Raw genomic sequence first — 22,598 nt, forward strand, 5'->3', positions numbered from 1 at the left:
TCATTTCTGATTATAATGTTCTTCTAAAAGATTTCAGCAAAAAAACCTTCAACTATTGAGGATCCTCAATCATCAACATTGTCTGTTCCTGATATCCAACCACTGACATCGTTATGGCTCAATGATTCAGGATCATCCAAAACAGATGATCCTCCTTCTGACGTATTGTCAGAAAGTCAACAGTGGCTTAGCACTACTACATCACAGTGCTTATATCATTCACCTCACTTCATCTCATCATATAGGCACTGTATCATCTTGTATCATTGCAGGAAGAAAGGTGAATATAGTACACTATTTTGAGATGACACTCACATAACCTTTATTATAGCATATTGTTCTAATTGTTCTATTTCATTATAAGTGACTGTTGTTAATCTTTTACTGTGCCTAACATACAAATTAAACTTCATCATAAGTAAGTGTGCTTAAGAAAAACACAGCATATTTGGGTTCAGAACTATCTGTGTTTTCAGGTATTCACTGGAGGTCTTAGAATGTATCCTCAATGGATAGAGGGGGGACTACAATATGATGAATAAAATAAAAAATGCAAGACAGCTTCAACAGCAGGCTCAAAAAGGCAGAAGAAAAAAATCTGAGCTCTCTTGATACTATCCAGAGGATAATAAAAAGTAGAGAAAAAAAGTGTGGATAGACAGCACAGATTCCAGCCAGAGGAGGGATGGTGGCAAGAGATATGAGCTGGATAGCAGGCTCATCCACCAGGAGGAAGGTAGCAAGGACCACCACTGCTGGGAAGAGAGGATGCTTGGTGTTCATGGTTTAAGTAACCCACACCTTCATCTGCAGTGGACATGGCACTGCCCACGGGAGACTAGCCTCCTTGGTGACCCTGCACTCAGCTGGGCACCCAGAGCACAGTACTCTGCCGCTTCTCAGATCACCATGGACCAGATGTCCTCCCTTCTTGGCCCCTGAGCTCAGGACAAGGGCCTGATGATCTGCGCTGTAAGGGGGGTTGGGGGGTGCAGGACCCTTTGGTGTGCACACTGGTATGCGCACTGAGCAAGGGACAAGGTACAGAAAGCTGCCTTACTGGGGATTCTCTCATTTGGGTCTCACTGTTCCACCCCAACATCCTTTGCTAGAGTTGGGTACCAAGGGCTTTGGAGGACTAGGACCCTCTCCTCTGCCCCCAATCTTGGTGTGCAGGTTGCCCTTTTCTTTGAAATCCACAACCAGCAACCACTGGAAGCCCCTGCTCTGGGCCCACAGGACTGAAGGACTGGAACTTTTATGTTCTTATAGACCCTAAGACTTAGAAAAGGGGACCTGGATTCTAAGCAGCAGAATATCTTTGGCTCAGCCATTGAATCTGGCTTCACAATTCAGAAAGTAAGATTGTTAATGCCTTCCTCACTAGGCTTCAATGGTGCGCCTTCCCTTTAAAAAGTATCATTCACAGGGGTGCCTGTGTGGCTCATTGGGTTAAGCAGCAAACTCTTGATTTTGGTTCAGGTCATAATCCCAGGGTCCTCGGACCAAGCCCTGCCTTGGGTTTCATGCTCAGTGGGGACTCTGGTTAAGATTCTCTCTCTCCCTCTGTTTCTCCCAATTTGTACTCTCTCTCAAATAAATAAATCCTTAAGAAAACTATCATTCATATAAATATTTTTTAAATATTTTTTAAAAAGAGTAAAGAAAGCCTATTTGTACTATGGACATCAACTGAAACAATATTTGCTTTATAGGAGTCTCAGAAGGAGAAAAAAAAAGAAAGGGATAGAAAACTTAAAGAATAATGCCTAAAAACCTCCCAAATCTGGGGAGATATGATCACCCAGGTAAATGAAACTCATAGATTCCCAAATACAGTCAACCCAAAGAACTCTTTACTGAGACACATTATAATAAAAAAAATCTCAAAAACCAAAGAAAAAGAATTTTGAAAGCAGCAAAAGAAAAGAAGCCTGATACAGCTATCAGCAGATTTCTTAGCAGAAACCTTAGAGGCCAGAAGAGTGTAGGATGATATATTTCTAAGTACTCAAAGAAAAAGCTGTCAACTGTCAACCAAGAATATTTACCTAGCAAAGCTGTCCTTCAAAAATGAAGGAGAGATACAGACTTTTCCAGACAAACAAAAACTGAGGGAATCTATCACCATTTGACCTGCCTTATAAGAAAAGCTAAAGAAATGCTTAACCTTTGAAGTTCAGCTGCTGTCAGCTTGCTTACTTACACAAGACTATGGTAACTGAGATGTACTATGAAAGCCTCATGGTAATCACAAAGCAAAAGCCGCTAATAAATATACAAATGATAAAAAGAAAGCATAGTACTACAAAAATAATCAACTCACAAAGACAGGAAGTAAGGAAAAAAGGAACTGAAAAACAATCAGAAATCAATTAACAAAATGAAGATAGTAAGTCCTTACCTATTAATAATTAACCTAAAGGTAAATGGTTTAAATTCTCCAATTAAAAGACACAGATTGGCTAAATGGATATAAACACAAGACCTAACTATATGTTGCCAATAAGATGCTAACTTAAGCTTTCAGGGCACTCATAAGCTAAAAGTAAAAGGATAGAAAAAGATACTCCATGCCAATGGAAACAAAAGTAGTTATATGGGACGAAACTCACTTTAACTCAAAAGCTGTAACAATAAACAAAGAAGGTTATTATATAACAATAATGAGGGCCAATTCATCAAGAGGCTATAACAATTATTTATGTACCCAATATTGAACACCTAAATATTAAACAATTATGAATAAATCTGAAAGCAAAAATAAATAGTAATGCAGTAATGGCAGAGGATTTCAATATCTTACTTTTAACAATGGAGAGATCATCTGGACAGAAAATCAGTGAGAAAATAACAGAGTTGAGTGATAATTTAGACCAAATGGACCTAACAGACATATACAGAACATTTTAACCAATAGCAGCAGAATACACGTTCTTCTCAAGCACACACAAAATACTCTCCAGGATAGATCATATGTTAAGACACAAAATAAGTCTCAACAAATACAGGAAGACTGAAATCATAATCAACTATCTTTCTGACCACAATGGTATGAAATTACAAATCAATGATAGGAGAGCTGGAAAAGTTTGTAAGTATGTAGAAATTAAACAAAACACTTCTGAGGAGCCAACGGATCAAAAAAGAAATCAAGAGAACTAAAAAAAAAAAAAAATCTTGAAATGAATGGTACATATACAATGGATTATTATTCAGCCATAAAGAAAAAGGAAATACTATCATTTGCAACAGTGTGGATGAGCCTGGAGAGCTAAGTGAAATTAAGCCCGATGGACAAAATATACTGCATGGTATCATTTATATGTAGAATTAAAAAAAAAAAAAAGCTAGTATCATAGAAATATAACCGAATGATGGCTGCCAAGGGCTGGGGATGGAAGAGAGAGGGTAATGTAGATCCAAGAGTACAAACTTTCAGTTATAAAGAGTAAGCTCTGAGGATCTGCTGTATAGCAGTGCTGATTATGGTCAATAACATGGTACCGTATACTTCAAAGCTGCTGAAAGTAGACCTTAAGCATTCTCGCCACCACCAAAAAACAGTTAACTATATGAGGTGATGTGATTGTGGTAATGACTCCACAATGTATATCAAATCATCACATTTACATTTTAAATATATACACTTACATTTGTCAAATACTCCTCAATAATTTTAAAAAATGAGAATAAAGCATCACCAAATAAAATATCTGAGTCAAAAGGATACTGACAGCTTATAATGCTAAAGTCTTAAAAAGAAATACAATAGTTTTTCAGTACTTAGGTTACTTCACAAAAAAGAAAAACTGGCAGAGAAATCAGAAGTCAGACTTAAAAACAAACAAAACAATAGGGTGATGTAATATTTCTTTGCCATTCTCAGATTTCCCAATTGCAATTTCAGTTGCTCATGAGCAACTACAGAAGCTGGCAACAGATAATTATGATTTTGCTATGCCATAAATTTGAATTCTAAGGTAAGGTGGCCATGTGGAAAAAAATCACCTAAAAAATATGCCAGTGGACCTCCTGGCTTCCACATCTCAACAATGATTTGTTGTTCTCTACTACTCTGCCCTGGTCCAGTAACTCAGTAAGGATTTGAAGGAAATCCTTTGAAACTTTCAGTAATACTTTATGGTATATTACATGGTGCTATTTGGGATTCACAAAAATTTCAGCATATATCCATTTCACTACCAAAGTTTACTACATAAACGTAACACATCTAGATTTCCCTGTTTTATTACATCAGTTTGTCTAAGGGTATCACATTCCCCTGTGCCTTCTGTTACCCACTTTTTATTCTTTATTCTTATTCTACAGCTACCACTCAAAGGCAGAAATTCATTCTTTCTACAGCACTGTGGAGAGAATTCTCAGACGAGGAAAAAGGCCTTTTTTCTATGCAGGGTTAGAAGCCTCTTTAAATTCATTTAATTAATATATAAATCAATAAAATAAAGCAGCATCACAACTACTAATAGAAAGTAAAAGAAAAAAAGCAAATTGTTCCATGAAAGGTATCTGGGGAAATTCAACTGAGAAAATATTTTTAGCTTCTAAATAAGAGTTTTGCTTGCTTTTTCAACTCCATAAACACACGATTTTAGAATTAGTTAAGAATTATTCAATATTTAGTGGTCACTCCTACATCAACTTATAATAAACACATGATATGTTAAAAAAGCATTATTTGACTTTATTAATCTTACTTGTAATGTTGAAAACAAATACAAAATTAAATGGTGACCCTTATTTTTAGTCTATTTCAAAGCATGGTCTCTTAGATTTAAGAATTAGAGCAGATAAATGTCAAAAGATGGAGGGGAATCAAAAAAAGAAGTCAAAAAAACCCCCCACTGATATGTTTATGTGTTATAAAGTTTGAGCTACAGCGCTTATATTCCTTTAAGTGGTATTTTCTTCTGACTTTCCATTAACCTCACCAGTAACTGAATTTTTAACAAGACCCTATAAGCCACCACAAGTCTTCCAACTATAAATTGAAAAGAAATATAAGCAGATATGTGTACCAAGTACTTTATGAAATTCACCATGCACAGCTGAACTTCACATACAGAATTCAAAAATCAAAAGGACTATGATATTCTTAAAACCCAAAGGCTAGATAAGGCCTTTCCTGCACTGTAAGAAATGACTTGATCTAATGATGTTAATGTAGAAATACATTATATGTTTTAACATCAATTGGGGGGGGGGAAGGCCAATAAGCCTTTACATTTTAAAACCAAAAGGGATACGTTTTGGACACCTTAAATTATAAAATTCAATTCTAAGCAGGAACTGTTACTGTGTAACAAATACTGCTCATATCAAAAGTGCTGGTGACAAAAAATTCAATATGCCCTCCCCACAGATCTGTTCACACACATTTATATAAAGAACTGTTAACTGCAGTAAGACTGTAAATGTTTAAGGTGCTTAAAGTTTTGCACCGCAGGACTAATTCAGTAAGTATTCATCTGCTACCTCTTTGTAGCAACTCCAGTTAGAGTGAATGATCCATGGGCAAAGGGCAAAAATGCTGTCATTTTCTAGAATGTGGCATTTGTGGAGCTGGAGTGCCCTCTATTGGTAATGAAGAAGACACACTCATTAGCTGTCCTGCATGCATTTTCTCATTAATTCGGAGTTCACATCCGTCTTGAAGCATTCGAACTGCTATTCGGGCAATGTTCTTAGAGTCGTCAAGTCCACTGTGAGGCCGCCCATCATAATCCATTCCTAGCTTTTCAAGCATTATTGTCAATTTGGTTTGGCTTCTAGGAACCTGAAAAATAAACAGCTTGGTAAATAATTCTTTCGTATTCTATTAAGTCACTGTGAAAAATAAGAAAATGAAAATTAATGGTAATAGCTAAAGTTAAGCAAAGGGCAGATACTCTTAGTTAAATGAAGCAAATAAATAACTCAAACCCTCAGAGCTTTAAAAAAAAACTTAAGTTATAGATGAAAATACAAATAGGTAGAATCATCAAGACATCTAAAGAGTTTGTAGTTTTATAATGTGACAATCATTTATGAAAGGAAATATACTGTTCTGGATTTATAGCAGAAGCTCTACCATTTTTTGTAAGTATATGCTCAACATCCAGCATGGATTCCAACAAAGGGCTTGAACTTATAACCCTGAGATCAAGACCTGAGCAAAGATCAAGAGTCAGACACTTAACCACCTGAACCCAGGTGCCCAAAGCTCTGCCATTTTAACCCAAATATTCTTTTCCATGGTATTTTACTCTAATGTTTTTTTAAAAAAGATTTATTTATTCACAAGAGACACAGAGAGAGGCAGAGACATAAGCAGAGGGAGGAGCAGGCTCCCTGCTTGATGTGGGACTCAATCCCAGGACCCAGAGGATCATGGTCTGAGCACAAGGCAGATGCTCAACCGCTGAGCCACCCAGGCGTCCCTTTACTACAATATATTATTTTACTTGACAGGATTCTTAGATACACACACACACACACAAGTAACCTTTCTATGACTAAAGATAATGAAGTTCAAGAATGAAAAGAAATTATCATATGGTACTTTTCAACCAATTTAAATACCTGCTCCAATTTGATAAATGTAAAAATCTCACTCCCCGAACTTCAATATGCCCCTCCACTTTTGAGACCACTATTTTATCTTCTGTATATGTTAACTTTTATATTCTATAGTTTGTATAGCTATGTCAACTATACATCTTGGGGCCTCAGCTACTTTTTCTGTAAAATAAAACTAATAGTCATACTGCTTACTCATTAGGTTATTGGGAGAATCACAAATCAAATGATATAAAAGCACCATGATAAACATCAATAATTATCCTAAAACTGTAATACTGTAATGCATTCTGGTCCTTTCACTAAATATCACCTAGAAAAAAACTTCCAAAAATAACTTCCAAAATGAACTACTTAAGTGAAATGGACTATTTCTTGATACACAAAATCTACCAAGACTGAATCATGAAGAAAACAGAAAATCTGAACAGATCTACAGTAAGGAGGACTCAACTGGTAATCAAAAACCTCCCAACAAAGAGAGGCCCAGGACTAGATGGTTTCACCAGTGAATTCTACAAAACATTTAAATAAGTCGCAACACCAAACTCTTGCAAAAAATTGAAGAGGAAGGAACACTTCGTAAATCATTTGACAAAGTCAGTATTATCCCCATATCAAGGCCAAAGACACTATAAGAAAACTACAGACCATTATTATCCCTTATCAATATATTTTTTAAAATTTTATTTATTTATCCATGAGATACACACAGCGAGAGGCAGAGACACAGTCAGAGACATATGCAGAGACACAGGCAGAGGGAGAAGCAGGCTCCTTGCAGGGAGCCCAACGTGGGACTCATCCTCGCACCACGGAATCACACCCTGAGCTAAAGGCAGATGCTCAACCACTAAGCCACCCAGGAGCCTCTATCCCCCTTATAAATATTGATGCAAAAATCCTCAACAATAGTAGTGAACCAAATTCAGCAGCATATTAAATGGATTACACACCATGACCAAGAGAGATTTATTCTTGGAAAGCAAGGATGGTTCAACATACAAAAAAACAATCAATATAACAAACCACATTAACAGAATGAAGGGAAAAAACACACGATCACCTGAATTGATGCAGAAAAAGCATCTGACAAAATTAAATACCCATTCATGATAAAAAATACTCAACAAACTAGCAACAGAAGAAAACTACCTCAAAATAGAAAGTCCATATATAAAAAATTTAGAGTGAACATCATCATATTCAATGGTGAGAAGACTGAAATCTTTCCCTCTAACATCAGGAACAAGATAGGGATGCTCACTTTCACCACCTCCATTCAAAAGAGTATCAGAAATTCTAATCAGAACAAGTATGAAAAAGAAATAAAAGGGATCTGAATTGGAAAGGAAGAAGTAAAGTGATCTTTGCAGGTGTCATGAACTTATATGTAGAAAATCCTGATGATTCCACCAAAAAACTATCAGAACTAATAAGCAAAGACAGCAAAGTCACAGGACACAAAATCAGCACACAAAAATCAGGTGCATCTCTATACATTAACAATGAAGAATCCAGAGAGGAAATTAAGAAAACAATTCCATTTCAATAGAAAAAAAAAATTAACCAAAGAGGTGAAAGACTTGTAAATAAAAAACTACAAAATGTTGCTCAAAGAAATTAAAGACAATACAAATAAATGGGAAGACATCTGTGTTCATAAATTGAAAGATTTAATATTATTCAGCTATCAGTAATACCCAACTTGATTTAAATACAATGCAATCACTAATAAAACATTAACTCAAAATGGATTAAAGACCTAAGCCTAAGAGTCAAAAGTATAAAATTCTTACAAGAAAACCAAAGGGAGAAGTGTCATGACATTGGATTTGGCAATGGTTTCTTGGATACAACACCAATAGCAGAGGAAATAAAAGAAAACCTAGAAAAAATAGACTTCATAAAAATTTACAACTTTTGTATATCAAAGGGCATACTATCAAAAGAAAAAGCCCATAGAATGGAAGAAAGTATTTGGAAATCATGGAGTGAAAAAGGACTAATAACCAGTATATATAAAGAATTCCTAAAACTTAACAATACAAAAGACAAACTACTTGATTTCAAAATAGACAAAGGACTTGAATAAACCTATCTCCAAAGGCATACAACTGGCCAGTAAGCACACAAAAAGCTGCTTAACATCACTCATCATTCTGGAAATACAAATCAAAATCACAATGAGATACTGCTTCACACTCATTAGATGGCCATTATTAAAAAAAAAAAAGAAAAAGGAAAAGGAAAAAGAAAAAGAAAAAAAAAGAAAAAGAAAAAGAAAAAGAAAAGAAAAGAAAAGAAAAAAGGAAATGAAAAATAAGTGTTGGCAAGGATGCAGAGAAACTGGAAGCCTTGTGTGTTGGCTGGGCGAATGTAAAAGGTCCAGCCACTGTGCCATGGAATTTCCTCAAAAAATTAAACACAGAATTACCATATGATCCAATTCTACCTTTGGGTATATACCCATAGAAATGAAAGCAGGGACTCAGTTATTTGTACATCTACATTCACTGTAGCATTATTCACAACAGCCATAAGGTGGAAGCAATCCAAGTGTCCATCAATAGATAAATGGATAAACAAAATGTGATATATAAATACAATGAAATATTATTCAGCCTTCAAAAAGAAGGAACTTCTAAAACAATGGAATTATTATTTCGCCTTTTACAAAGGAAGGAAATTCTTACATATGCTACAACATGTATGAATCCTGAAGATGCTGGTAAGTGAAATAAGCCAGTAACGGTAACAGTCCGATCATACACTAGAGAGATTTACTGATCTGCCTTTAGAATAGCTGTGGATTTCTGCATAAGAACAGGGTCCAGTCATTCATAGAAAAGCAATGAACATTTTGCTGCAGCTTTCAACCTTTTATATGTGTAAGTAAGCATCTACTTATTTAACAATATAAAGAATAAGGGCAGAAGTTGTCTAATTTCAGTGGAAAACAAAATCTGTGTGAGCTTATCTCAAATCCAACCCAGAAGTGAGTATTTGTACAGGAAAACAAAAACAAACAGCTTCTGCCTTCTCAAAATATAGTTTATGCTTTACTTTTACTTCAAAAATGACATTTTAATGCACACACAGAACTACAAAGGAAATAAAAAACATGTTTGTATAATTTTGTAAATGCTAAACCTACATTTGAGTATGATCATGCCACACGTACGTTTATTTTCTAAAATCTTGTCTAAAATTATCTCTGTAACCTGTATCTTTATTCATATTGCTTTAGCCTACTTATAGAAAACTCAAACCTACTTTAAGTTCAAACCAGCTATTAAACAGAAAAGTATTATGCTTGCCTTATAAATCTCTTAAAATTATGAAAAAGAGATTAATTTTTTAAAAGATTTTATTTGAGAGAGAGAGGGAGAGCACAAGCAGGAGGGGAGAAGCAGAGAGAGAGGGAGAAGCAGGCTCCCCACTGAGCAGGGAGCCTTACTCGAGGCTTAAACCCTGGACTCTGAAATCATGACCTAAGCCAAAAGTAGATGCTTTACTGACTGAGCTATCTAGGCACCCCTAATTTCAAATGTCATGATCATCTCCATTCCCAAGAAAGGCTGGGTAAAAAATCATTTTTAGTTTTAAAAAGGAGAAAAGAATACTTTGTACATACCAAAGACTATACATTGTTAGCATCCTATATAGTAAAAATTTGTGATAAGACTTTTAGGTGTCCTTGAATAAGAAAAACAAAACAAAACAAAAGAAGGAAACATTTTAAAAAGAAAAATGTTAAGCTTCCTCAACTTCCACTAATTGGCATTATTGTTAACTATTATGAACAGGGGAAAACCACACAGAAAAGAGCAGCCTAATAAATTGGGTCAACATCAATAGATCCACAAAAAAATACCATTCTCTACTCAAGAGTGTTGGCAACATTATTGCCTTACCGTATCTACAAGTTTCTTAATACTGTAATGTACTGTGAGCTGTGGATATTTTTATGCAGTGTGAAAATTACTTTATGGCTTTATTAATCATAAATAATTATCCTTAGGATAAAGTTAAAGGTTTGAGAAAGACATCCTAATGTAAGGATTCATTGTCACCTGGGACGTATAGCAAAAAAATTAAAAATTTTTTAAAAAAGCAAACCTAAAGACGACTGCGCCCCTACAAATTTACATGAAACACAGAGAACAGAGGCGTATCTGAATTAATATCACAAGACACAATTAGCAAAATGTAGACAGTATGAAAACCTACCAGATAAATGACTTCATTTCTTAATAAAAATAGTAACAATAAATCACTAGAGAGAAAAAGGAGGTGGAAAAGGAATTTAGAAATTAAAAATCTGAGAAAGGAGCACCTGGGTGGCTCAGTGGTTGAGCATCTGTCTGACTTTGGCTCAGGGAGTGATCTCGGGGTTCTGGGATCAAGTCTCGCATCAGGGTTCTCACAGGGAGCCCTGCTTCTCCCTCTGCCTATGTCTCTGCCTTTCTGTGTGTCTCTCATGAATAAATAAATAAAATCTTAAAAAAACCAAAACAAAAAACAAACTTAAAAGAGATATGTCAACCAACTAGAAACGTGTGGGCCTTATTCTGATCCTGATTCAAAACACAAAAGGTACGAGAAAAAAAAGATAAGGTGAAGGGGAATAAGAGGTACAAACTCTCAGTTATAAAATAAGTTACAGGAATGAAAAGTACAGGACAGCAATAGTCAATAATACTGTAGTAACACTGTATGCTAGTGGTTGGTAACACATATAGTGGTGAGCATGGTGTAACATACAGACCTGTCCACTATTCCTGAAACTAGTAACACTGATGTCAATTATACTTCAATTTTAAAAATTAATTAAATTTAAAAAGAAAACTCTGACTTTTATTTTATTTTAATTTTTTAAATATTTATTTATGATAGTCACACACACAGAGAGAGAGAGAGAGAGAGAGAGAGAGAGAGAGAGAGAGGCAGAGACATAGGCAGAGGGAGAAGCAGGCTCCATGCACCGGGAGCCCGACGTGGGATTCGATCCCGGGTCTCCAGGATTGCGCCCTGGGCCAAAGGCAGGCGCCAAACCGCTGTGCCACCCAGGGATCCCGAAAACTCTGACTTTTTGACATTAAGGAATCACTGTTGATTTTTTTCTAAGTGTGATAGTGGTATGATGGTTATGTTTTTTAAAACTATTCCTTATTTTGGGGGGTTACTAACGAAATGTTTACAGATCAAATGAAGTAATATTTGACATCTGCTTCAAAAGAGTAGGGAAAGAAAATAATAATAAAAAATATATACTGTCTTAAAATTTAAAAAAAAAAAAGGGAAAGTGGGTGGAGATACAGATGAAACAAGGCTAGCCATGAGATTATACCTCTTAAAACTGGGTCAAGAGGATTCATTACACCTGTCAACTTTTGTATATATTTGTAATTTTCCATAACAAAAGTTTTTTTGAGAATTCGCAAAATGAGTGAAAAGATAAATTCACAGAAAAGGAAAAAAATTTTACCAAATATAATCAAAGGACTAGTATCCATAATAAATATGTATAAATAATCACAATATGTATAAATAATCACAAATTGTAATCTACAATTACAAAAGGACAGACCACTCAATTTTTTTAAATGGGAAGATTTAAACAGGGACTACACAAAACAAATTCAAATGGCTAATAACCACAGAAAAATAAGCTCAAGCTCAACCTCATGAGTAATCAGGCAAATGCAAATTAGAACCTTCATGAGGTGGCATCCCACACCAACCAGATTTATAAACATTTAAAATGTCTGGCAATACCAGATGCTGATGAAGACCTAGAGCAATTATAAATTCACCCACTCTTCTGGGGGAGAGTGCAAATTTGTACAACCCCCTCAGAAAATTATTTTTGCATTACCTAACATCAATGATGCAATATCATATGAGCCAGCAATTCTACTCACAGGTTTATACTCTAGAGAAATGAGCGCAGAAAGGCACCAGAAATGATGCACAAGAAATGTTTAGAGTACCACTGTTCCTAAAAGCCTCCAAAATGGCCAGCCAAAGTGGGACAGATGAACAAAGCCCTGTATATTCACAAAATGAAATTCTCCACAGCAATATAATAAACTACAGCTATATACACATCAATGGATCTCAAACACAATGTTGAGGAAAAAAGCAAAATGAACAATATAGCCAGTACAATGCTAATTATACATAGTCAAAAACAAGCAAAAGTAAACCACATGGTATAAAGATACACACATAATATTAAAACTATAAAGAAAAACAAGAAAATGATTTCCATGGAAGTATGGACTATTTGGGAGGGCTCTGGGAGAAAGGAAAGGGATTAAGTGAATGGAAGTTATATGAATTTCACTTTAAAACAAACTCCATTTTTCTGAATGTACATTTCTTAGCTTTAAAAAATGTTAAAAGTACAAAAAAATGTTAAGGGAAAGCATCTTTTCTCACAAAACTACTTTAGGATATACTTCACCAAAATGAGGTTGTAAAGGAAGAAAGCCAACACAAAGTCTAACACATGATAGAAAAGCAAGAAACACATCTCCTACGATGATTTTAGAAGAAGCCTGAAGAACAAACAGTTCGTTCGGATTAGAACAGGATTAAAGGCTCTAGGAAGGTAGTCTCCAAGGAAAAAGGGGACAAAAAAAAAAAAAAAAAAAAGAAAAAGAAAATGGACCGACCACTAAGTGCTTTGAATACTAAGAATGACTTATAGTTTGAATGGAGAGTTAATGGGATAAGAAAACGACTAAAGGCACTTGTAAAATCTAGGGAGAAGTTGTGAATACTCGCCACTGCTACAAGAACATAAGCAGTAAATAATAATTTGATTATAAAGATAATGTAACTAATTAATTAGGAAGACACAGAGAGAGGAAGGACATGCAGATATGATGGCTTTTTCATAGAACTAAATCTTTATATCTTCCATTGCAGGAACTCCACAGATACCTCAAACAAAAAGTTCAAGAAACAGGAAAACAAATCATTTAGAAATACGAAGGTAAATATTAGAAGAAATAGCTAAAAAAAGTTGAAACTGGTTGCCTCAGGAGAATAGGAACCAGTACCAGTGAGGGCCTTAGTGGATGAATGCCACTTTCCATAAACCTTATAATGCTACTTAAAAATTTACACTATGTATATGTACTAACTGATAAAATTCAGTGAGGAATATTTGCTCCATAAACAATTCACATACTGAATATCCCTACAGTTTCAAACCTCTCCTGAAGATCATGTATTTACAGTTAACCTATTCAAATAATAGTAACAGATTGAAAGAAAAATAGCTCAATTTTCCAAACTCATATGATCATCCTCATGTTTGGATTATAAAAAATTACAATTGAAGTATATGGCCTTTTTCTGTGAAAAGCACCCAGTAAATCACAACATACATACAAAATGTAATAAATTTATCATCAAGGGCAGTATAATCAATAAAATAGAGAAATTTTACCTTGTAAAAGTTTCCATATGACTTTCGAATATTGATCCACTTTTTAGCAAAAGGAGGATATTTGAGCCTGCTTAGCCGGCACTGAATATTCAGGAACTTACTCATATCCCACGAACTTGTAAAATCAAAAACAGGGGTGGAAAAATGGTAAAATAAATGCTGTACTGTTCTTAGTAGTATATTAAGTCATTATTTTTATTTACATGTCACCTTTCTGATATTTATATATATTATCAAGCTTAGAAAATTAACCTCACTAGCTCCAAAATACTAATTCAAAAATAACAAAGAGAAGTAAAAGTCAAGTATATCCGTTTTTGTTTTTGTTTTTTTTAATTCTTACTAGACTTATCATGATCAATGTCATGGTTCTGATTACTTGGGCAGACTTCTATCTTGTTAATTATTTTTTCATAATCCTGAAATACCTCTGCTAAGTTTACTTTTAATGCCAGGTTTATGGTATTAGGAAGTTCTTTTGGAGTGTGCTTTGAAACAAAACAAAACAAAACAAAAAACCAAATGAACAAAAATGAAAGTAGTTGGTATAAAGTGGTAAGAACACAATTTGTTCTGTTACAGCATATGTTTCTACAACACTAATCAACTTAAATAAGTAGGAAAATAATAATTGTATAATATGGAAATTGTATTGGTTCATACATGGTTTTTCCTAGGGAAAAGAAGGCAATACAACACCTGTACACATTATAACCTACAGCAGGAAAGAAGAAAGCTCTCAACTCAGCTACTGTACTACCAACAGGAGTACTTTCAAGTATATATTAAAAAAATAAAAAATGAGTGCTTGTCCCCAGGATGCTATTGCTTCTGTACGTTTATAATATCCTGAGGCAACTTCCACTAATTCTGAGCTGCCTGCCCGTGCTGTCCAAATTATTTCTGGATGTTTGAGATATGTCCCAGAATGTGAGGTTTTTACAGAATTACATATACTATGTTATGACAGAAACACCTATATACTTTAGCAGGAAACTGCTCATTCACGTTTAAAATTGACAGATTTCTAAAGAGGTCCACCAACATTTCCCCCAATTTCTATTTTTAAACACAATTAGAATGTGACTACTTTTCCTATGTAAGGGTCACTAAACCCTTTATGTAAGTGACATCTCAGCTTTAGTGTACAATCTGTCCATAGTTTGGAACAGAAGTTGATTAGGACTTTCTTCTTCAATCTTAATAGTATTATGGTATGGGAGCTGCCTTGGCACAATGCCTATAATCCTTGTTTCAATCTTTCTGATCTTCCCTCTAAGCTTTTCATTGAACAAATGCTTTCTGAGCATACACTCTGAGTTCAGACTACAGTAAGAAGCATTATGGAAGACTATCAAGTAGCAGTAGCAGAAGTCTCTACTCTGAAAGGATTTTTAAATCTCTCTGCAAACAAGTCTTACATAAATAAAGTTTAGACATCAGAATACCTAGATGGCCACACAAATGGTATATATAAAAACTGCAAGACATCGAAAAAAAGAAAAAGATAAGTGTGAGTTGTAGTATGTGGAGTAAAACAGAAGAAGGGCTTTGAATAATAATAAAGAAGTAGTAAAGGAAGAGAGCCTTCTAGTAGAGGGAAAGCATGAATAAGTGCACAGAGAAAGGAAATACCATGTGATTCATTAGCCAGCATGCACAGAGTGGACAAGAATGACAGGTACATCAGGCTACACAGGTGGGGGTGGGGGGGGTGCGAGGGTTAGATAAGAGAACCTTGAGAGCCATATTGAGGAGTTTGGACTTCTTTGAGCAAGGAAGTGTCATGATAAAAAGTTTCAGTAAAGGCATTTTCGTTTTACATATTAATATTTATCTTTCTCTAGTCCTCCAGTCCTGAATTAGACTATTATCCTTCTTTTCTCTCCTCTTTTGAGCTCTAGGATGCAAAGCTTAAGTAGAAAAAAAACAAAAAACAAAAAAACAAAACAAAACAAAAACACAAAGTTTAAGCAGAAATAAAAATTTGAAAGGAAAAATATGGTCTCCTGTGGGAGACCCCAGTACTATCAGAAAACAGTTTTTTGTGGTTATCCTAAAAGTTAAATGGATATGAACATCTTTGATCTTAAAAAAGTAGATAAAAAAGATAATTCTCCTAAATACTCACCCATCTGTCAATATGCAATATTTATACTTTGTTCCTAATTCCTTCAATTTCATCCAGTCAATTACTTTTTTTAGTACCTGAGGGAAGGTATCAGCTCTGTCTACCTGATCCTGAGGATATAAAAGTAAAATTTATAAACATAAGGGTAGCTACATGTAATCCTACAAATACCCAGATACAAATGTTGAAAGGAAAGAAACAGTAAGAGAAAGCCTCAGTACGATATTTTAAACTCTACATGATTTCCTTAGCTGAGATCCACCTAACATTTCGTTTTTAAGATAATTAAAAATTCTTCATAGCCAGGCATTAGGGACACTTTCAAGTGAAGTATATAATCCTCCCAAAATTAAGACTCAAGATCATCCCCAGTGTTTCTCCTTTTTTTTTTTTAAGACCTCAACCCAATGGCTAATTCTCCAGAATGGAGAAAAGGGAAATAGCTGAAAGCTATGGCTCTGTAACGTGGTCTCTCTATCTTAAAGCTCAGATCTTTCCACAACAGATGACATACCAGATTGATCTTCCTAATTTGATCTGTCACATCACTTCCATACTTAAAATCCTCCAAACATTCCCCAAGGCTTTCAGGGTAAGACACACAGACTCTTCATGACGTGGCCTCCCTCTATCTACCACTTAAGCTTTATTTTCAACCACTTTCTTACTAGCCCATTCACACTTGAATCATCCCTGACTACTTACAGTTCTGCTGTCCATACCTGAAATGCCCATTCTTTCCTATTATCATGATTCAGCCCAAGTTCATTAACTTGAGGAAGTCACGGAACAGCCTTCCATTCCCTCAGTCATAAGCTGCCCATGATACCCAAATAAAACAACAACTTGTCAGTCTTCCTAACCATATTGTGTCACCACTGGTTTAGTCTATCTGTCCTCCTGAATATAAACTATTGAGTGAGCTGAGGAGACTGATTTGACCATCTCTGTATCCCCAGCACACTGGCAAATAGTGCAGTAGGCACTCATATACTTGTTGGGTGAATGAGTAAATGAAAAAGGAACTAAATAAATGAACAAAGAGCCAACCACACTGCACTACAATAAAAAAATTAGAGACCTAAAAAAAAATTAAGCTATATATCACGTCAAGTTATAAACAGATAAATTTCAAAACTTACTTTACTAATGATCCAAATTAAACCTTTAGTTTCATCACTACAAGTCCTTAAGAGGAAAGACTGGGCAAGATTTTACCAGGTACAAAATGTGCTTTTTTACTTTAATATTTTAATATGAAAGATATTTATCAACTAAAAAAAGTACATTAATTGCTTACAATAATAATAATGTTGTTAAACTACTAAATAAACCCTACTTTCAAAACCTCTTTCAAATTCTAGAAAAAGAAACAAAAAATTAGAACCTGAGTAATTCCAGTTAGGTTGATGCAGAAATCAGAAAGTTGTGTGTTAAGCTCTGGTCTCACATACTGCTGGAATGTATCTTCCTACAAAGGAAGGAGAACAAGTTAAAGTATTTTCTATGACTTCAGATACATCATACGAGATACATAATAAAACATTAAGGCACAGAAGGCTGTAATTTTATAGGTGCTCATGGTATAACCCTTTCTAGAATTTTAACAATTTAAGGATAATTCTCCACTCCCGAAGCACTCTAATTTTAATTATGTTTCATAGCTTAAAATTTTAAAAATTATGTTCCATAGTTTAAAACATTTTAACTGCCTGGGTTGCTCAGTCAGTTAAGTGTCCGACTCTTTGTTTCGGCTCAGGCTGTGACCTCATAGGTCATGACATCAAGCCCTGATGGGGGCCGCCCACTCAGTGGGAAGTCTGCCTGAGATTCTCTCGTTTTTGGCCCTCCCTCAACTTGCGCTCACTCTGTCTCAAATAAATTAATTAATTAAAAAAAAATTTAAGATGGGGCACCTGGGTGGCTCTGTCTTTAGGTGACTGACTTATGATTTCAGCTCAGGACATGATTTCATGAGATTAAGCCCCAGGATGTGCTCCATGCTGAGTGCAAAGCCTGCTGTAGAGTCCCTCCCTCTACCCTCCCCACTTGCGCGTACACTCTAAAATAAATAAGTCTTTAAAATTTTTTTTTAAGATAAAGCAAGTATCTGAAAGCAAGGCTTCAAATGAAAGATTAAGTATTTTCTTGAGGATCAAATGTTGATAATTTTGTTTGTAATATCTGAAATGAAACCATAAAGCTTAATAATGCAACCTCAACTTCAATATACTAAGAGCTTTTTAAATAATAATAAATTCCTTGAAGAAATGCCAACCTTTAGTTATTACTATTCTCATTTACTCTTGACTACTCCTTATTTTTATATTGACTCCATTAAACTAAATTCTGAATAGTCACAAATTGAACTAGTAGTAGTTTAAAGTAGTTAAAAGTAGTAGTTTAAAGTAGTTAAAAGTAGTAGTTTAAAGGGTGATAAAAATATTATATTTTTGTAGCAATTTTAACCTCTTCAAGAAGCTTTCACACTTGCCTTCTCAACTTATAATCACAAGTCTGTGAACTCGTAAGGCCAGTCCTGTTACCATCAAGCTCAGATCTCAAAGTACTTTTTCCTAGAGCCTAATGCTGTCTCCCTAAACAAAACATGCCATCAGTTGTTAAAACTTAAGGACAACCTCAAAGCCTAAAAGCAGCAATCATTAATACCAGGTAGATACAGAGAAAAAGACAAAGAACATTTTTTGTGACAGAGATTCAAATATTAAGAAAAGTAAAGGTTTCATTTCCTAAGAACAAATTCTTTCTTCACACTAGTGTATTAACTCAATGACTTATAAAGGTTACTATTGTAAAAGAGTAAAATTAAAGAACAGTAAAGAATGTTTGAACTTTAAAAGTTAGATGCTTTTTACTTACCAGATACATTGCAGAAGAAAAAATTGTACTTGATTGAATTTAAGATAAATGAAGTATTTTAAGTATCAATATCTTTATAACTTTCAAAGAAAATCTTCCAAAAATATGCTGCAACTTCCCTTACCAAACATTTAGCAATCGCTTAAGTAAATTACATAATAAGTTAACAGGTGATAAGGGGTGCATTGGTAAGCGCGAGCCACTGATGGGATTTGAGCAAAGAAGGGAAATGATTTGACTTGTATTTTATAAGGATCACTCTAGGGGATCCCTGGGTGGCTCAACGGTTTAGCCCCTGCCTTTGGCCCAGGGCATGATCCTGGGGTCCTGGGATCAAGTCCCACATTGGGCTCCCTGAATAGAGCCTGCTTCTTCCTCTGCCTGTGTCTCTGCCTCTCTGTGTGTCTCTCATGAATAAATAAATAAAATCTTAAAAGATATATACATTTAAGGATCACTCTGGCCACTGTGTTGAGAATTGGCTGTAGAAGACAAGAAACGGATACTGGTCTGATGGTGAATGCAGTAAATCCAGACAAGAAATGACTGGGGTTCAGACTAGAGTCATAGCAGTGCAGTTAAGTGGCTGGGTTCTGGATGTATTCAGAAGGCAGAGCAAACAGGAGCTGCTGCTCGCCAGGATACGTGTTGGGAGAGAAACAGGAGTCAAGGATGACTCCAAGGTTTCTGAACTGAGTAATTAGAAAGACAGAGCTGCCATCACTCAGAAGGCTGAACATTTAACAGGTTGAGGGTAAATTCCATTTGAGACATGTTAAGAGGTCTATTTAAATATCCAAGTAGAAATGATAAATAAGCAGCCTGGATTTGGGATGGAGGTCCAGGTTGGAAATATAGATTTGGAAGTCATTAGCAAACAGTTTCTAAAAGCTATGGAAGTAGATGAGATTAAGGGAAAGGATCTATATAGAGAAGAGGACCTAGGATTAAATCCTGGGGCATCCAATACTAGGAATTACGAAGAAGGAGGAACCAGCAAAGGAAACTAGAAAGGGGAACCCAATGAGGTCGAAGACAAATCAAGAGAATGAGGTGTACTGATAGTAACTTACAGAAGATATTTCAAGGACAGAGTGGTCTAGACCAGGATTAGGTAAAGGTGATACAAATGAGTAATTTTAGTGGAGTGCTGCGACTGAAGACAGTGTGAGTTTAAGAGAGAATGGGAGGAAACAGAGATTTGTAACCTTTTTCAAAGAGCTAAGAAATAGAGTAGCTGGCAGAGAAGTGGGATAGGGTGAAGGTTTATAATAATGTGAAAAATAGCATGTCTGTATGTGATGAGAACAATATAGTAGAAAGTAATAAATCATTAATGTCTAAACAAAAGAGAAGAATTGTGGGCAGCTCAGGTGGCTCAGAGGTTTAGTGCCTGCTTTCAGCCCAGGGCGTGATCCTAGAGACGCAGGATAGAGTCCCATGTCGGGCTCCTTGCACGGAGCCTGCTTCTCCCTCTGCCTATGCCTCTGCCTCTCTGTCTTTCTCTCTGTGTCGCATGAATAAATAAATAAAATTAAAAAAAAAAAAAAGAGAGAGAGAAGAATTGCTAGAGCAATGTCCTTAAGAAAGAGAAAGTGGAATCTAGTGAAAGTGGAACCTAGTGAATTATATAAACTTATTACCTTCATAGCTGCCAACTTTCCTTTTAATTTACTGACTTTAATCTTCTTTGGACAAGGAAATTATTTAAAATAGTCTAATTATAACTAAAAGATGCTCTGAACAACACTAAGAAAAAAAAAAAACTATGCATTTTAATACACAAGCCTTTTTGGAGCACCTGGGTGGCTCAGTTGGTTAAGTGTCTGCCTTCAGCTCAGGTCATGATCTCACAGTCCTGGAACTAAGCCCTCATTTGGCTCCCTGCTCTGTGAGGAGCCTGCTTCTCCCTCTGCCTCTGCTTCTTGTGAATAAATAAAAAAAATCTTAAAACACACACACACACACACACACAAGCCTTTTTATACTTGCTCCTAACACGTTGGTGGCAACTGAGGCAACTGTTGGTGGCACAGAAGTAATTTCTGGATAGATGAGATGTTGATATACCTTGCTCAGATTTTACAAGGCAAACAGTAGTGTTTAGAGAACTCCTGCTGACTTCCTGAACTAATAACACAGTGACCACAAATATCTAAAGCACATGTATTATATGGCTTGAAACCAAGGTTAGGAGTGTCATTTCCCCCCTAAACTTTTTACTAGAAAGATGGTCAGTTCTAAGTTGATTTCCATAATTTGCCATTTTTAGAGATCACAGCATACAGCAGTCTATAGCAGTGGTTCTCAACCCTGACTGCATGTCAACTGAGAAGCTTTAAAAACATGGTGATGTCAGGGGTTCCACCACAGAACAACTAAATCAGAATCTCTGGGATAAGGGCCAGGCATCTTTTTTTTTATTACTCCCTAGGAGATTCTGATGTCCAGCCAGATAAGTGTTCCAAGCAAACAGAAAAAACAACAACAACAACAACAAAAAACACTATAATTTTAGCTACTGGAAAAGAAGAGAAATAACCTGAAATTACTTCATTATATCTTTCCTATTAATCAAGTTGATACAAAATACAGAAGAGCAAACAGCCCATTTTTGAATTCTCATTCTAGCTTTAAACCGGCAAATGAGATCCCTGCTGAGAGCCTCAGAATAGTTGCTGCTAAGAATAAATTGAAATATAATAATTTACTTACTATTTCTAAGGTATGGGTATTCAGTAAAACCACAGGAAATTCAATTATTTCATGTATAAACTCAGGTGGGTTACCCTCTTCACAAGTGGCTTCGAAATCAATGATACAAATGTAGTCGTAGTAACTGTCAACACAATTGCCTTCTTTCAACATGAGCTTCTGCTTCTTGTAATAGTTTTTCAGTCTTTTCTTTAGCACATCCTTTACTCCTCTAAGGAAAGAAGAAGAAAATTAACTCCTAGGTGAATTTTGCAATTAAGAATCTGAACTCTTTACATGCTGGAACGTGGATGAACATGAGCAGTCACAGCATAATTTAGCAGATATCAGCTTAAGCATAAAGAAAGATGTAAAGCTAAAATAGCAAAGAATTAATATCAAGTGTAGCACAGCATCAATATTTTCCTTCAGAAGTAACTTTTTGTTTTTGAAGTACTTAAGAACATTTCTCCTATACTGGGATTTCAAACCATTAAGCCTTGTTAGCATACATCACCTCCAATGCCATACTGCTTTATATACCAAGATGACATTTATGTACTATAAAAACTGAAATTAATGTTCTACATTAATTATTAACTATTAATAGTTAATTAACTATTCTACAAACCAAACACAAATTTCAGAGTAAGACAATTCAGGTAAATGGAACATTTATGCTGTCTCTTTCCTTTCTTTTGGTTTCTATAGGTCAGATAACTAAAATATCTCTATGAATATGAAAACATTAAGAGCCTAGCATATAAAGTTGAAAGTCTATTAGCTACTTACCTAAGAAAATTCATTTAGAAGATACCCTAGTTTAAAATACATCCAAAAGAACAC

General features: G+C 35.2%; 1 protein-coding gene across 1 annotated transcript in view; it reads right to left on the reverse strand.

The window, feature by feature from the left end:
• Positions 1-2,681: 2,681 nt before the first annotated feature.
• Positions 2,682-22,598, reverse strand: part of ERI1 (exoribonuclease 1) — a 28,524-nt gene continuing 8,607 nt past the window's right edge. Inside the window, exons 3-7 of the mRNA XM_025993531.2 lie at positions 21,774-21,984; positions 17,566-17,649; positions 16,179-16,288; positions 14,048-14,162; positions 2,682-5,800 (exon numbers count right to left, since the gene is read on the reverse strand). Coding sequence (XP_025849316.1) covers positions 5,558-5,800; positions 14,048-14,162; positions 16,179-16,288; positions 17,566-17,649; positions 21,774-21,984 — 763 coding nt within the window. The 3' untranslated portion in view covers positions 2,682-5,557. The remainder of the gene's footprint in view (positions 5,801-14,047; positions 14,163-16,178; positions 16,289-17,565; positions 17,650-21,773; positions 21,985-22,598) is intronic.

Source organism: Vulpes vulpes, chromosome 7 (genome assembly GCF_048418805.1).
Source record: "Vulpes vulpes isolate BD-2025 chromosome 7, VulVul3, whole genome shotgun sequence".
NCBI lineage: Eukaryota > Metazoa > Chordata > Mammalia > Carnivora > Canidae > Vulpes > Vulpes vulpes.